Below are 18,208 nucleotides of genomic sequence, written 5' to 3'. Positions count from 1 at the left end.
TCCGGCATGTAAAATAAGGAGCATTCTTCAGCACTGCATCTTTTGCTCAGTGCTCCAACACTCACAGTACTAGGCTCCACAAGAGAGAGATCAGTGACAGAACTCAAATGACTAACTTTGATTTGGGAAAAAATAGAAAGAGAAACAACAAGGCTGAATTACTGAGCTGACCTAGGCCTGGTTTTGCAGATCCATAGTCAGAAGTTAAAACATTGGAGTCTTGAAGCATGCACTTGAACACACCAAAAGTGTGTTCAAAATAGTTTCCCTTCTGATGGAGCCAAGGAAGTTGCTCACCAGTTGGCCATCAAGAGTATGGTGTCCTCCAGCAGTTTGCTCTCTATGTATGCACTGCACATACTCAGGTCCGGCAACTGGCATGAGCTTCACTGCCAGTGAAGACTTGGTGTTGATGTGGTCTGGCAATCATAATGAATCACAGCAAGTTAAAATCTGTTCTTTCCCTCTTTGCAACGCCATCAGTTGATAATGTAGCCCTTGGGCAGAAGTTTGTATCACTTGACTCAGCAGCTAAGTTTTTTTCCGTTTCAGCTATATTTCTGAAGGAAAAAGTCTTGGCCTATCTTCAGCAGAGATATATGGTGGCTGTTTTTACAAACACAGGCATCATGGGAATCTAGAGAGCGGAATGCAATTCCATTATGAATCCTTGTGTGCCATGAGCATTAAAAAGATCAAAACCAAGACTGGAAATGGAAGGATTCTGGCCAGTGAATCTATAACTATGCAGATCAACCAGTTTTATTCCCATGAGGGAGAAATGGTAGCCAGTACAAAGACTGTTGTAGCTGTGAGGTTGTGTGAGCTGTGAGCATAAGGTAGTTTCAGTCCCAAGCTTTTGGTGATCACAATTTTGAGATTGGTTACTCCAAAAGTTTAGTCTGGATTTTGCCTAATATTAGAGCGGGTATGCCAAAGATGAATTATTTCGGTTTTGACAATTGCATTACCTTTTTAAGAATAATTAATATCAATCACATAAAAGTAACTTCTATTGTGAACTACAGTTAATCTTAATAACAGTTACTGCCAGTAAAACTTCACCTGATTTCACATTTTAAAGATCCAAATATAGCTTGGAAAACAACATGGAAGGGCTAAAAAAGGAAACATTTATACATTTGTCAAATCTTCCCTGCCAAATGTTCTCCAAAAATATAAAAGCAGAACAAATTCTGGAGCAAATTAACTTACATTTATCTAAAATAGATATTTTTGAACAGTAGCAGATTGAAAAATTGTAATTAACTCCAGAAAAGGTCAGATACTATAGGCTTCACTCATCATTACAAAACTACATATACAATAATGCTAAGTCAGTAAACTCTTAGCTTTCAGTAAAAAGAGGAAGTCTGTAGCCTGTTTCTGGAGAAAAGAATGAAAAGATGAACCCCAGTGACACGCACAATAAATAGTCCAATTACATCGAGTTATCAAATGTTTTGTTTTAAAGCCCAACTCATGATTTTCTGCGACTTAGAGGATGAGTTTGAACTCCTAGTGTTACAACAATATTGTTATAGTCCATTTCACTTTGATATTCTCATGTCTGCAAAATCTGGGTTGCAAATACTATAAGGAAATACATATATTTTTCAGAACAGCTATTTTTGTTTTAGTCCTCGATGGGTCATGAAAATGCTTCTATTAGTTTCAGCTTTTGTAAGTTACTAATTGCTGGACTACCTTCAACATGAATGCATCTCTTTAAAAACAAATAAAATATCTGAAATAATAACAGAGGATTTGAATGTCATATTTATGGGAATTTATGTTACCATAACTAAGAAAAAAAGGAAAAGTATCTATCAATACTTACCAAAGTACAAGGAAAGGAAGTGTGATATGCACACCACAAGCAAAATGAATGTATTACAGCTACACCTGCTTATTTCCCACCACATTCAAAAATCAGCTACTAGAAAACAGCTCTAAGCAATGATCTTTAAGACAGTGAACTCACATTAAAGAGATCAATGCAGACTAGGTACTTTCAGAAAAAGTCTCTAGGAAAGTGCTCAACTCCACCTTCTGAAGGACTTTGGGTAAAATGGGAAGCATTTACAACTTTTTAAAAGGCTAAGATTTCACTGCAGGGTCATAGTGGTTGATCAGCTAATATTTTTATTTGAGGTTACGTGTCTATTGCAAATTATAGCACTTAGGCACTGGTGGGTTCTCATGGTTAAAATTTTCCCTCTATTTTGTTCTTTATCAAAAAATTTCTGTATGTGCACATATGTATAATACATATATGTAACTATAGGGGCTCCTTATTAGAAAAAAAGTCAAAAAGCCTTTTTAGAAAACAGGGAAATAAGTCCCTAAGAAAAATCCTGAATCCATTTGAAATACAGGAATACACCTGTAAGATGCTGTCAATTCAAATATATTCATACTCTTCACCTGAAGATGCACGATATACATTTAACTTTCCTTTAATGTGCAGACTTAGTGTTATATTCTGCTACACAACAAGCACTTCACCAAAGAATTCTTCCTTTTGGAACTGTGACTGTGCACTTCACTTCTTAGGGATTAATGAAACACAGTGATGCATGACATGAATTGCTTATACAGACTGCAGGAAGAGATGCCAGTCACCTTTACCTGAAGTGGGAGACTTGCAACGCTCTAGCTCCAGGGAAACTGGACTGTCACTGAGTTCAGTCAGGCCTGAAAAAATGGAGTTAAAAAGTTAAGTTACAATTTAACAGGGCATGCTTCAACTTTCGTGGTTGGTGGCATTCTATATTTGGTCAATTTGGAGAAAGGAATGGTGTGAAAGATAGGGAGATACCTATTTCAGAATAACTGCAGTTATCAGACTGCCACTACAGAAATTTAGATCTGGTTAAAAATCACACCTCTTAATTCGGAGGTGTGATTAATTCAGATTTGTTTTCTGAATGCCTCTGGGTAGACAAAGACCAACTGTACCTAATGAGTGAAAACAAGTAAATGCAGCTTAAAATTTAAATGCCTGTGATATGAATCAAATCCCTGTCAAACTGATGTGGAAACAATTCTGTATGCTTCTGACTGCTGCAGAATGCAGGAAGGAAACCATAAAACAGAAGAAAAAGACAGTTCTGATGAAAGAAGAAAGTAAATACAAAAACTACTTCTACTATATAGTATTTGGATCTTTTGTATGAATTCACACAAGATAGCTCATTTTAAAGAGCAGACACAATGATAATGCTGCCTGAATATAACAAACAGTATTTGGGGGCAAGACACTTTATATATTATTTATTAATGTGTGCAAGGAGTTCATTCATAGCAGTCTACCATGGAAGATGACAAGTAATGTAATCTTAGTTTACACTACTTGAAAAGCATGGGCTTGTGTCTGTGACCAAAGATATACCTTTGGTATAGATTGCATGTACGTGATTAAACATGCCCTTTGGCATGCGAAGGAGGGGAAACCTGAGATTGAGTTCTCCTTTACCATGGGCTGTTTGAGTAGCCTAGTGAATGTCAGCCCACAGACAGATGCGCATACTGCAATACTGATTGTGTGTCTACACACACACACACAGAGTCTAAGTTGAGGTGCCCTTGAAATCAAATATCCTATTAGGACTTCTCAATGTGCTTTAATCTGGCACCATACCTCTTGAAATGTGACATATGTTTTAACTTCTATGGCTTCTAGACTGTCCACCTCTGAGACCCTAGCCTCTAAAATCTGTCTAGACTCTGTGTTAAAAAATATTTTCTGGTACCTCTCAGTCACCAGTGCTGGTCTCTTTGTACTAAAAGCAGTGGGACCTTGATGTAGGTGCTGACATTTTTATTGCAGTGTAATTTCAAACTGCTCTAAAATATGGGGACAATTGTGAGAGAACTTTGGCAAAACAGCAGTACAGATGTGGCCTGTTAAGTAAGTAGTAAGGGCACATTTGCTCCTGACTTCTACATCATAAAAGATCACAATCTGGATATTAATGTCAAAAACCAAAGACACTTTTTTCTCATTTTGAAAAATTTCTTTGAATCGTTCTTTGATTCAACTTAGAATCTTTGAGAGAGTTTTATATTCCAATCAGTTCTGAGTGCAGTCTCTTTTGGAGTTATGACAAAATTCAGGCACTGCAATCATTTTGGGAACATCTCTACATGCAGCTTTCTTACCGCAAATCTGATTTCTACCTGATTCTAGGGATTCTGCGTGTATCATTTCAATCTACAGATTTGGGACATACTTGATCTTTTGTTGCAAAGCTTTCTGTGAGACACAGGGGGAATTTGACACAAATGTATAGCTTCAGAGGATTTGGATAAATAAAAGAAATACTAAATTTTGTTTCTTTCCCAAACTGTATTAAGTTATTAAAATTGTAATACTACATTTGCAATGTTGTGATTAATAAACATTTTCTGTATTGTGTAGAGTTAGTATTGATGACAGTTCTAATGTCAAATCCCAGGTCAGATTTTGCTTCTAAATATAATTTCTTTTTTGTGAGCACGTTGAAACAATATTACCACTCAATGTAAATTATGCTGCTGTGAACTATGTAGGAAATGCACCAAATCACACCTCTGTTCTGAAAAACCAGGAGCAACCACAGTGTGAATACCACAAGCTCTTTATGTTTGACAACAGTTTTACAACTTACTACTGTAAACATACATTTCATGGTATGATATTTTAAAATAGTGAATATTTGAACTTCTCTGCTAACCTAGACTTGTCAAGCCACTATCATCTCTAATGGTCACCAGCAACAGACTCTTTAAAAAAAGTGCAATAAATCCCCACATTAAGCAAAAGTGGTTCAATCTGCCCTGCACAAAGGCATTGTCTTAGATACTTAGATTTGCTTACGCACTGACACTTGCAGAATTTCCACTGCCATAAGTCTTTCAATTAAATTATCATTATTATTATAACCAGTTCCTCTCATCATCCATCCAAATATCTGAAGTCTTCTTTAATCTTACTAAATTATGAGCCCCAAAGATGCTCTGTGACAATACTTGTGCAATCAAATAATTCACTGAAAGAAATAAACATACCTTTTGTCAACTTTTGATGTGCCACCTTGGATTTCAGTAAATTTTGTCTTTTGTTTCCCTTTTGAGTTAAGAAAGCAAGCTCTCAATCTACCTTCTTTGTACTAATGCTTATTTTCTACAGTCATTTCTTTTTTGAGGAATCTTTTTAATAATTCCTCATATGTAAGTATTTCCATGCAGCTCAGTTTTCTTTGACTCTTTGAGAGACTACAACAGCTACTGAAGTTACATTAGAAAAATACTTTCAATTTTCATTTTGAAATTCTGTAGGCCCAATTTGCGCAACCACAAAAACAACCACTTGGGAGAAGATATACCCATTGACATTAGAATGAAACTGGCTTTGATTTGAACAGATTATAAACATATGAAAATCATGCAATGTGAAAATATTGCATATGAGGCAGTTTTAAAGACATGTCCCATGGACATGAAGGAGGAATGAAGACTCCTCAGTGAAAAGTCTGGATTCTGAAAATTAGTTTCCAATGGATCAACACTCTCTTAACTTGCTAACTTTTTGGATGCTTCATAAAGACTAATCATTTTCTTGTTTTGTCAACAGATAGTATGACTTTCTTTTGCAAGTTGCTATTTTTATCTTCTGCTGCCAATACGCTCTCTAGATGCGGTAAATGTACTTGTTTTAATATTTCAGTATATGTTATCTACTGCTAACTAATAACATATACAACTTGATTTCAATTGAAAAAAAATAATTCTGCATTACTTCAGAAAGAGTTTATTTGGCTTGGCACATAGTCTTGCTACAAAGGAAGATGGCTGCCAGCTGTTGTTACAGCAAATAGAATGGGTCAACAACAGCAGAAAGCTACCTCTGGTTTTCCACTTACCCTTCATTTTAGCCTCTTACTCTCAGGTTACTTTCCCTGATAGGATCTAATGGTCCTCAAATAGACATTTCACTCTCTCTCATTTTATGGCCAGAGTTGAGTCCATTTCTCCTTCAATTTTCTTTCCTCCTTCTTGCTTCCCACTTCCATCTCCCAAACCACAGAATGTGTTGTCTGAATGCTAATGTCTAATTCCATTCTAGACACTTTCCAATCTGGTTTACACATGTATATATTGCTCTTATCAAGCTCTCTACAGATTTATTAGCCAAATTTCAGGACAATTATTCCACTCTTGTGCTTTGTATATCAGATGCCCTTGACATTGCTGATCATGTCTTTCCTTTGGAAAACCTATTGTCTCTGAGATATTGCTTCTAATTCCTGTTTGATGTTTTTTTCTCTCCTTCAGTTGCAAGACATCTGAGACTGAAGCCTCAGCCCTTCCCTTATCTCTCTATCCCAGTATTTGAACAGATTCTCACCTACGAACAGTGTGGTAAATATCTTTGTTAGCCTAATAATTCACAAACACAAATCTCTAATTTGGATTCCTTTCATCAAAGTTAGAGTGGTATTCCTGTCCTTCTCAAATTTACTCACAAGTGTCCAGACATGAACTTATCATGGCGAAGATGAACTCCAGTTCTTCCTGCAGAAACCTTCTCACTCTTCATTATCTTATCACAGTAAACAGAACCATTGTCTTCCCTTATACTTAAATCCGTAACACTGGTTTCCTCCTTGGAACATCACACTTTGACTCTCAGATTCAGGTTGGATACAAAACTATCTTCTTTTTTTGCTGCAGCCACCTCCAAAATATGACTCATGAAACTCTAAGTATCTTGCTCATTGATAACATCTTCTTTGGCTTTTATGACTGTAAGTCTGATTCTCTCAGGTTGATCCTGGCAAGATTATCTTCTTGGTTCATTACTCTAATTGAATCAACTTCCAATATGTTTTTCCATTAAGTTCCATTTTTATTAAAATAATCCTCAATATTTCAGACCTCATGCTTATGTTATCACAATTGATTCCTGTTTTTGCCTTGATAATACCAACTTCAACCGCACAATTTCAAAAAAAAATTATTTTTCTTTTCCCATCACCATCCCTTATAAGAGGAGATAAACTCCTAATCAAAGTCTGTAAATCCATCCTCAATCCCCCCTTTAAAACTGATCTGCCATATAAGATATACAGCAAAGCACAACTTGAGAATGATTTAGCAAATGGAGATTTGACATAATTACCGCTTACTAGCTAAGTTATTTTACATTCTATTATGGAATATTTTTGCCCTGTTCTTTGTCTTATTGTCTGGTATGTCTATTATATCATAAGTAATTTTGGGTCAGGGACTGTTATTATTATATTTGTGCAGTACATACACCTGTATAAGTACTGACTGGCAAAAGCAACAACAAAAGAATTTCCGAGGAAAAGGATGAAGCTGCTAATGACCCTGCAAAAGAGTCAAACTCATATACTTCAGTTATGACATCTCCAGAAAGATTCTGGGGACTTCCCTGATTTTGGAATTAAAGGTAGAAACCAGATACTGCATTTGTAGCTGCAAAAAACTCAGTGGTCTTTGTTTGTCATTTTGGATGATCATGTTGGTCTTTCCTGGTCTTAGAATTTATTAACTTTACTTTGGGGGAAAACACCCCCCAAACCTATGACTACATAGTCCTTCAGGTTCTCTCTTACAGACTTGAAATAAAACTAGCAAGACCTGATTAATAAAGTTTAAGACATTATAAACCAATGTTTTGCACAACTGCTAAATGTATAACTGGCCTAGTCTTTTAAATAAATAGCCCATCTTTTATTAAGTACTATGAAATAAAATAATAGAAATCAGTTGCTGAGCAATCAATCTACAGAAAGGAAATAGAATTGCTAGTGTGAGTGTACAATTGTATTTTAATAGATATATGACTCCATATTTATGGAAAAGGATGAAACAACCACCACCCCGTTCTATCTTGCCTACACTGAGTATTTAATTTAAAACTGCCTATCCAATTGTTCTAGGAAAATTACTTTAAAAAGAGATGAATAGGAGGCATCCTGGAGACCTAATTACATATAAGCATTGCAGTTAAATAAGATACATAGAGCTCATCTGTTAAACAGTTATTTTAGCAAAATTAATTATAGCTTTGTTCATCACATTCTGCAGTGATGAATACTAATATTTAAATTTCACATCACTCTATAACTTAAAAATTCAAAATATTAAAAACATTAGTTTTCATAACTCTCTGATGCATTTTTTTATCCACTTTACATTCTCCGTTAAAGATCAGAGCCATGGGATGGTTCCCTAAAGCCAAATAGTCAAGACTAAAATTTAAAATTTCACAGCACCCAGTCCAATGCCTACTCGTTTAAACCACATTGCTCTTCTGAAAATAGGGAAGAATTAATTTGTAACTACAACCAGGCAGTGCCATTGCAAAACAAGAAATGCTTCATATTAGTAGATGAATGCTGAAATAAATACAAAAACAATGCAAGATACTGTCATCAATAACTTAACATTATTGAAAAATCATTTCTAAGGCCCAGTCTGCCTCAAGTGAATCAATGGGCATAAGAAGAAAACAGATCTGAAATAGCTGTATAATATAGAAAATTGTCGAAATGAAGCACAGTTGACATTACAAAACATAATAAATTTGCATGCATGCTGAATGTGTTTAAAAAACACATTACAAAGCACAAACACATGGGTTTAAGTCAGGCATATTCTGATTGTGATAAAGCTATTTGCCTAACCTTTATAGAACTTACTCTGATAGGAAGTACGGATCCGTTTCGTTAAATCTGGATAAAAGTTAGACAGGCCACGCATGCAAAAGTTGTCTTTGGAACATGCCAGTACACCAGCATCAGCAGCAGGCAGAGGAAAGAGAGAAAAAACAGTCTAAAGTGAAAGGAAGTGATATCATAACCAGCATCTAGAACAGCCAAGGTGAAGAAATTTCAGCAGATGCTTACCTTCAGATCAGAAGATATAACAAGAAAAATAATCAAAAAAATAAAGGATATGGGATGGATGGTGAGAAAGCAGCTGAGGTTTACTTCAGATGCATAATTTCTATAGCGATCTCAAAATTGGTATTCTTAATAGTCCTTTATTGCCAATGGGCTCCAGTCTATCAGCACTGCATAGCTGGAATGCTGCCTTAAAGGACTGGTCAAGAATCTCTCTGACAGAGAGCAATCCTGTGTGGTGCAGTGCTGATACAGCTATTTCTACATCAGTCACCCTCCACCTTTTGTACAGGGCTCGGCAGCACACTGCCTGTGGCTGCTCAAGTTATGCTGGGAGCTGCCACGAGTCTGGCCGGCCCAGACAGAGAAGCTAAAGGTGGCTTAAAGCTGCTTGTCTCTTCTCTCCTCAGCTCTGCCAAATTTACATGTTAACACTTGGCACAGAGGAGAACTAACCTTGCCATGATTAAATGTCTATAAAGTGAGATAAATGGTCTTTCAGGAACAGAAGTAAACCTGAAGAATTGCATTTTATTCTCTAGGTTTTACTTTTTTTCAGAGTACAATCTTATTTCCAATGAAAAAAGTTTCCATTGACTCTATGGAGAAACAGTATTAGATGACTTAGTGTAGGGTCTGCTGATGAAAATGCTGATGTCATAAAACCACTATAATCTGCTGCTTTTATAATTTTATGGATAGATTTAAAACACTGAATATTTTCAAACACATTTTTAAATCTAATTTTAAAACCTCAGAAGTATATGAATAACATTTCACAGTTATGTCTGACTCAATTATGTTACTATGAAATACATAGAGCAAAAAAGACTTGAAACATTTAAGACCTTCTGACTCTTTTTCTCACACAAGTCATTTTTTTTTAAGATTAATAAAAATTTATGCCAAAATTTATGAGTGCTGATGGACTGATACTTCTAACATGCAGTGCACAATAATAGCTATGAAGATACAAATATGTTCCTCTTAGCATCATATTTTAAAAGTGGTACAGCTGGATTTAATAAGTTTATATCGAGTTTTACTTCACTAACAAAATGGCTAATTTGAGCTGCTTTTGCTACTTAAATAGCATGTCTCTCAGGCATTATGTTATCCTTTGAACACACCTGTTTGTTCAAATACCAATTAATAGCTATTGGCAGAAGATACAATTAAGTTTAAATTGAAGTCTTACCTATTGGTCTGAACTTTGTGAAACTTGGAAGAAAATTGCATACAAGACAGGTGACTGTCAGAGCAACAATTCACTGCTATACTTCTTACAATTTCTTAGAGACTCAGCTAAGGGGATTACTTGCTGACCTCCATCCCAAAAGAATAAACTTCGTAAAACATTCTGTTTTTGAGAAAGTCAGTACCAAAAGCATGTCAGATTTCTTTCATCAAGTTACAGAAATTCCACTGGCTGGCAGATAGTCATGCATTTCAAAAGCACTATAAGAAGCCACAGGCAAAAAAACAAAGAACATGTCAGGCTCATAACCATCATATTTTATCTCCTACCTGCAGCAAACTGCTTGCTTTTGCGAGGAGAACGGGGTTGGCGCTGGTAAGGATCACTTGATCCATATAGGTCAAGGGTTCCCATGCTCAGCAGTACTGTCTTCTGCATAAAGTCCACTACAGCCAAACCATTGCAGTTTCCAAATGCCACTCTGAGAACAGAAATGTTCCTCAAAGGTATTAATAATATGGAATTAAATGGTGCAAACAATAATTATTCTTCATTGTGCAAAAAAGCTTTCTAAAGAAACTCTTCTCAAAGCTTGGTTTTTATAATTTTTATAGTTTTATCATTCTGAATTTGTAAGCTTGTATCCTGAAACAGAATAACTGACATTCCAAAAAGCAGACTGTCCACTTTAATTAACATTCTGTGCTACATATATTGCAATAATATCTAAATGTTGCTTTACTGAACAGTATCATTCTAATAATGCTTTAAATACTGTAATAATGTAAATTAAGACTACAGATCTGAACATAAATCTTAACAAGTAGTTATACATAAATATAAAATACAAACATAGATTAATATATAAATATAAATAAACGCATAAATAAAAACATTTAGCTAAATATAAATGATAAATGGAATATGTTAAGCTGTGTTGTGGAGATACCCAGATCTGAAGGATATTTATAAAACTTCTTTCCAAGTCCACCAGTTCAGCTACACCACAGATTTCTGCTAAATCAGTCTGTAACCCTCTGAAACATTTCCACAGCCAGCATTTTGATGGTGGTTTGAAACATGGGAAAGATCTCTCAACTGCTATGAGATTACCTAAGATCTGGAATGCAATCTCAGTATAAGGAAAAAGAGGTGGGATCATTTCTTTCCTTTGCTGTCTAGTCATTCCCTTTAAAAGTATTTGGCCCCTGCTTCTGCTCTATTGCATTCTACCAATTTCCTGCTGACACCAATTTCAGAAACGGGGAAGAAGTTGTGCTGGACCAGCAGCACTTTCTCCTCTCCCACAAAAGAGGCTTTCTATCCATGTTTTTTTCACAGCTTGGAAGGGATAGAGGTTGGGGGGAGACAAAGCATGGATCTAGCTAAGGAAGAAGAATAAAAAAGGGAAAAGGAACAAAAAAGAAAGACACTAACCATGTCTCTATGTAGGAACTAGGAAAAAACCTGAAGTTAACCATAGCATACAAACCCCCCTCTATCTCAGCAGACAATATCTCTGCTTCATACTCTCAGTAATACGTTGAGCCTATTTAAGATTTAGTATTAAAATAGACAAACAAAATTGATTTATTTCTGTGTAATTTAAATAATGGCAAATAAATTCACAGAGAACTTTATGGCTATCCAAAGAATCCATGTGCCAAACTCCTGGCACTGCATTGATGGAGACTCCATTTAAGTAGGAACTGATAATTATTCTATGCAAGTCTTTCCTTTTCTGTCAGACTACAGCTTTAATTTCCAGATAGAAAGGATCAGAGGTACAGCCACCAGGAAACTCAGAATCCCAAACCACGGTCAATCAGATTAGGAATCATTCCTGATCAAGTTCCATGATTTTATGTGAAAATTGATGAAGGTTGTCAGTTCAAAGGACTGAAAGATATTTGGGCACTCAGTTCACACTAAAACTGAGCTGTGCACTCACCTCCATGTGACTCTTCTCGATATAGCTTCAAAATATGTTTAAGGAGACGCATTAATTTGTATGTAGAAAAGCAGTATGAAGAGAATTAAAGAGATGGAGGAAGGGGAACTGTGACAGATGAAACATGTTCCTTTGCTGGACATTTTCTCCCTCTGCTTCCATCATGCAAAAGAGGGTTCCATACAGCAAATAGAAAAGGTAAAGGATGAAAATAAGGTAGATTCTTCTTATTTGTCCATCTGGCGAATTAAGGTACCATGTACAACAGTGGTTCAAATTCTACCGGTTGTGACTACATCATGTTTTCTAACCTAGACTTAACAGTGCATTTAGTACAGCATCTATGGATGTACTACGAGCATGGTATTTTTTCCCCTCATTGATTCTTCACTGATCTGTTGCCTAAGTAGGAATATACTCCCGCTCAAAGTGGGTACAAAATACACTTTTATTTGGCAATATTTTGTGCTTATTTGAGAAGGTCATAAGGTGCACTGGAGAATAAACTCCATAGTCTGTGTACTTAGAGTTATATCTGTTTCAGAAATTACTAACAAACATTTCACTTAACAGAAGAACAAAAGATTTTTTATAAAGTTTCCTTGGGAGAAAAAGGAACACTACCAGTCATATTGCCAGAAGACCATTTTGTACAAAGTTTTACATAAGTCTTCATGTTTCACAGCAGAAACTGACTGATAAGGAAAAGAAATAAATTATTTCACTATTTGTTACTGGCATTCTTGCACTTTCCTTTAAAGCATTTGTTAATAGGCATTGTCAGATAAAGGATATTGCAATAAAAGGATTACTTGTGTAAACTTTGACAGCAATTCCTGTGTTCATAAAAGACCAGGTAGGTGCAAAAAAGGAAATACAAGGCAATAAAAATGACACGTACCAATCTCATCTATTAAGACTTTTGTCAAAAAAACTGATAGTCATCTGCATCTTGAAAATGATTAACCCGAGATTTATTAATTTTAGAAAACACAAACAAACAAAACCCACAAAAGCTAGTGATCAGTCACTCTGTGGTCAGCAAATCACCAAATCCACAAAATGGATCATCACTTTGTGGTTAGCAATTTTCAAAACTTCTCTAAGTTCACACACAAGCATGGACACAACATTTCCTATCATATCTGAAAACTTAATTACTCTAAGGAGAAAATCAAAAATTGCTCATTTATGTTAATAATGCTTCTGAGGGAAGAGAAGAAAAAATTTAGGCAGAGATTACTGTTAACAAGCCTTAAGATAAATTTCTAACGCCTCAAATCTTTATATAATCAAAGACAAAATAAGCAGAATAAATTTCTCAACTTTGAGTGGCAAATGGAATTAGTTGCTAAGAGAAATTCTGTTCTGTAAGGAAACTTTTCGTCTTTCATAGAAATGTCATAAAATCCTCATCAGACATTTCTCGACAATTAATATTTAGATTGCTGCATATATGGAGCACATGAGCGGGTAATAAATTGTCAGAAACTGCCCTCACTCCAACAAAATCTATTTTGAGTCATATTTAGTATTTGCATTTAACCTTGCAGATCTTCAAATGCAATTGAAGAATTTTGTAACTTTAATAAGTTATGAAAGTAGAATTTGAGGATTCATTGGAACAGAAATAAAACACGTGTTAATATGTTTAATTTGTAGATTGCCACGATTAAAAATAAACAAAATAAACTAAAACAGATAAAATTTCACAATGCTTCTGTTGGTTTGTCTTTGCTGGGATAAATTTTTTGCATATCTTGGTTTAGTCCTTTTTCATGGCAGCAGTAACATCAAGGACACCAAGTTCCTATTACTTGTAATACACAGTTACAGAAATCAAAATTAAGAGTACTGAAAGCAGATACTCCAGGACACACTTGCTCACTACCCTATTCCTTCCTCCTAGTTAAACTAGCTATTATAGGAAAAAAATAGAAAGGGGAAAAAAGACCCAAATAAACAACATCACAACTAGCATGACAAAAATGACATATCCTCAAGCTTTATGCTGAAGTAATACAGTTATTTTGCCAGATTGTGAGGCTAGATATCAGGAGAAAACTAAAGCATCCAAAAAAATTCTGATGAAAAGAAGGGTTATAACTTCTCAGCATAGGCCTGAGGAAAAAGCTGAGAGAGACAATTGAGAGGAAGAGGGAAGGGACTCTGCAGAAGAAATTCAAAGAAATACTTTTTTGTGTGGGGGGGTAAGCTTTGTAGGAATGCTAGCTTTAGGTTTTGGGGCTTTTTTATCATCTCACATCTTTATTTCTGAAACACTCATGTACTTAGTAAACTTGGTTTTAAGGCAGCTGTCCTGTAAACTATTACTGTTGCTAAGAAAGAAAGCAATTTAAAACACTTGATTGAATCAGGTATGTTTAGGAAAGCATTGTGAGAGACAGAAGTCAGATACTGGCTTAAGGCCTGAGACCTGTAAGGGAGTAAATTAGGCAAAAAAGCACAATTTTCACAAGTGACAAATGCATCTTGGTATGGTAAAACAAAAGAGACTTCTAGACTCCATGAACAGGAAACTGTCTGGAAATTCAGGACAAAAACCCAATACAAAACAATCCCCATCCCACAATATTTTTGCACAAATGTAAAGTCTCTGCTTAAAATTTCCAAAGTGTCTGAACAGAGTCAAGCGATCTACTGAAAATCAGTGGGGGTCAGGCACTGAATATCCACGGAGTCTTATGTTTTTGACTGAAGTAACACCTTCTCCCTCAAAAATCAGTTTAATGTATCTGGGTGACTCTCAATGGGAGAAAACATCAAAAATTAGCAACTAAATTGAGCCTGAGCAAAAATATATTCACAGACACACCTATCTGCATTTTCATACAGAATTTAGCATTCAAACGTTCCTTATTCAATTTTCAATTTCAGGTCTCTGGTTCTTTTGCGAAAATATACAATTTCAATACATGTATGGGGATTAGCACACAAAAATGTTGCTATCACAAGAGAATTTCTCAGTTATATATATGAGGTCATGATAAATGACATTTAGTGCTTAATCACATCACTAATTTCTATGAAATGTATTTAATCTTGGTGATCCTTTCAAAATATCTTTGAAAATTATAGATCTGAAAGGTAATCAGATTTTGTCTGAAAGGATGGACAAAATGTTCTGCAAAGATTCAGTCTTTTAACCAGGGACAGTAAAAATATTGGCAAGAAGGACAGTTTAATATTTCATATTACAATCTTCACAAGTTACCTGTTGAAGCAATTTTTCCCCAAGAATGTGGGTAATAGCACATTTTGATTTTTTCACTCTGACTTTAAGGGTCTGCAGAGAACTTTGAAGTATAACTGGAAAATACATGATTTGGTGCAATAAAGAATAAATCAATACACCTTAATTTTGAGTTACTTACAGTCCGTAAGCAGAGTTTACAGCAAGACTGGTAATCTGTTGTGGAGGCTCGCCATCCACCCACACCAACTGAATAACAAGATCTGCTTGGTATCCAGGAGGCATTCGCACAGGTCGAGACTTAACACTAAGAAGAAAAAGGTACAAAGTTAGAACAAACAGACTGGGCAATGACTAACAGCTGCTTCCCTTGAGGAAATACTAGTGAAGTAGTTATCCCTTAATAAGCTCGGAGTAGTACTAGCATTTGTAGCATATTGTGAATGTACTGGTACGTTGAGACTATGCATTGCAATTAGAACAGGTATATTGAGGAATTCCAGGTTTTGATTTTCATTTCTGCTGTAAGAACAAATCTGAAAACTTCAGCATTCACTACAAGAGAAACTCTGGAGAAGGTGTAGGTGAGCTGAACACTTTGGGTGAAAAAAAATATTTTTTGTGTAATCACTTTGCTTTGATTTTCCTTTTTCATAACATTTTCTTGCAGTATATAATGTACAATTAAAAATCAGCATGAATAATCAACTTAAAAGGAAAACTTAAAGTACTTTATTCTAAAACTTTGAAACAGGACATTACTATATTGTTGCAACTTTCTTGCTCTGAAATAAAGCTGGTTTTGGCAGTGTGAGCACTTTTCAAAAAACAATTCAGCAGAATTCCATTCTTCTCCTTGCTCAAATCACCAGGGCACCATTATGGACTCCATCCTGCAAAGCTGGGTGTATCAGAAGAGCAGATCTGTTGATCTTGCATCACCCATCACCACGAATTCTGTTTACAGCAAACAGATCTGGGTTCAACGTATTCAGTAACTAATCTCCAATAGGCATAATGAATTACTAAACAATGAAAATGTAGCAATTAGCCACCTTCATGTACAGGGACATTGAAATTTAAGTCCAATTTTCAATCATACCCATCTGCTCAAACTCCTGGTAACATGAGGCACTTCTTGGTGGCCTACAAATCATGAAGTAAGAGATGAGAAGAAAATAGAGAGATTCAACTTTCTCAGAAGACTTCTGATAATATTTTCTCATCTGTCCTGTAGCAGAGCAGCAGGATGTAGATGCTTGCCAATGAAATCAAGCAAGCTGAATCACAGCATCACTGATCAGAATTGCAACAGTGCAAAAATACATAGAAAGGAATGAAAAAGCTCTGCAAAGAAAAAAAAAAGCTCTTCAAGAAATCTTGACTAGAATATTGAGGGCTGAAACAATTCTCCTCACCAAACTCAGATGGATCTGAATGGACCTTGGCACACACTTCAGTAGGAAGCGAGCTAGAAAGAAAAAGTTCAGCTAAACGCACAAAGATGCCTAGGACTGACCATGAGTTCAGTTGTAGGATGCCATGTGACATTAGAGTATCAAAAGGAGGCTATATAGCCAAAGATATTGGAGAATATGACTTCCTTCTTCTGTAGCCCTGACTGCTGTGTTCCAGTCAGAGTTCAAAAGGGCCATCGAGGATGGAAGATATGCCACTGTGTTGCCAAGATGGCTGGATGTGCCGCTTGTGAGTGGAATACGCCAGATTTTCCTTTCTTCGGACTGCAGTCTTGAAGACGGCTGTATAAGACTGTGGCACAAAAAATACCAATATAGCTCTGGCAATGGCAGGACTACCAGGAAACATCAAGGATGAGAAATGAAAGGTCTGAACATTTACAATAACGTGGGGGAAGTGCAAGATCCTTCTGCTGGATCCAACAAAGAGGGCAGAGACAGTTTCTACTTGAAACAGGAAGGGATATAGGGCCAAAGTTTTTCTTCAGGATCCCATGCAATAACAGAGCTACAAAAACTGTCTGTATACGAAAGAGACCACTGTGCAAAACAACAGAGCGGGGCCCTTGTGGTCAAAAGAAAATCAAACAAATTTGTCTATCACTCTTGAAAACGTGAAGATGGAAGCAGAAAATTGAAGTAAAATAAAGTAAAAAAATAACCATAGAAGGACAAAATGGCATAAATTCTGAACTAAACAACCCAAGTGGCACAACTGACAATTCACAAAGCAAATAGTGTTCTAGTTCAGACAGGAGTTACGCAGAACAGAGGACTGCACAATATACCTCATGCTTTCATGGCCAGTGCATGGCATAGGGAAAGACTGGACAGGGATGTACCTTATGACACAAAGAGAGAAAATGTCAAGCTCAAGTGTTAGCAGTAAAAACACTTGAAGGCACTTTTGGAGAAGTACTTAAAGCATAATGGCTATTTTCTTAATGATATATTATTATATGATTTTTGTGATATATTTGATAAGTGTTTTTTTCAAAACACATCCCCGCACTGTCTTGGAATTGTTTAATCACTTCAGTCATACAGTTCTCACTGTACTGCTTATATTTTTACTGTAGAGGGCTCATTAACCTTTCCAAATCTTTCCCTTATTTACTCTTTAATGAGAAAAGTATTCTTCATCTATCTTTCTAAATGGATTTCATTAACTGTGGATTGATACACTATTCTATTCCTTTTTTTCTGCAGTATTACTCAGATCTTACATATGCATTTATCTTAAAGAAAAATCAGTCACTTGACTCACATCCTGTCTTAGGAAAGAGGTCACAGCACAGAAAAAAAGGCAGAAGCTTTTTCCCTCCCTTCTCTTCCTTATCATCCAGGACCAGCTGTGAGAACAAACCTCCAGGCAATGGGTCTGGATTACTATTCCTCTCCCCACTCAGGGCTCCTGCAGTCATAAAAGCAAACAGAAAGGACTCAGCA

At 35.9% G+C, this 18,208-nt stretch overlaps 1 protein-coding gene across 1 annotated transcript in view; it reads right to left on the bottom strand.

Moving 5' to 3' along the window:
• The window catches only part of STXBP5L (syntaxin binding protein 5 like), a 216,844-nt gene that overhangs the window by 42,243 nt on the left and 156,393 nt on the right, over positions 1-18,208 (bottom strand). The window contains exons 16-19 of the mRNA XM_026065486.1: positions 15,463-15,588; positions 10,446-10,597; positions 8,715-8,786; positions 2,632-2,697 (exon numbers count right to left, since the gene is read on the bottom strand). Of these exons, the coding sequence (XP_025921271.1) occupies positions 2,632-2,697; positions 8,715-8,786; positions 10,446-10,597; positions 15,463-15,588 (416 nt within the window). The remainder of the gene's footprint in view (positions 1-2,631; positions 2,698-8,714; positions 8,787-10,445; positions 10,598-15,462; positions 15,589-18,208) is intronic.

This window comes from Apteryx rowi, unplaced genomic scaffold (assembly GCF_003343035.1).
Source record: "Apteryx rowi isolate R43461 unplaced genomic scaffold, aptRow1 scaffold_228, whole genome shotgun sequence".
NCBI classification, from domain to species: domain Eukaryota; kingdom Metazoa; phylum Chordata; class Aves; order Apterygiformes; family Apterygidae; genus Apteryx; species Apteryx rowi.
Note: the sequence above shows the minus strand (reverse complement) of the source record. Positions and strands in the feature narration are given on the sequence as shown.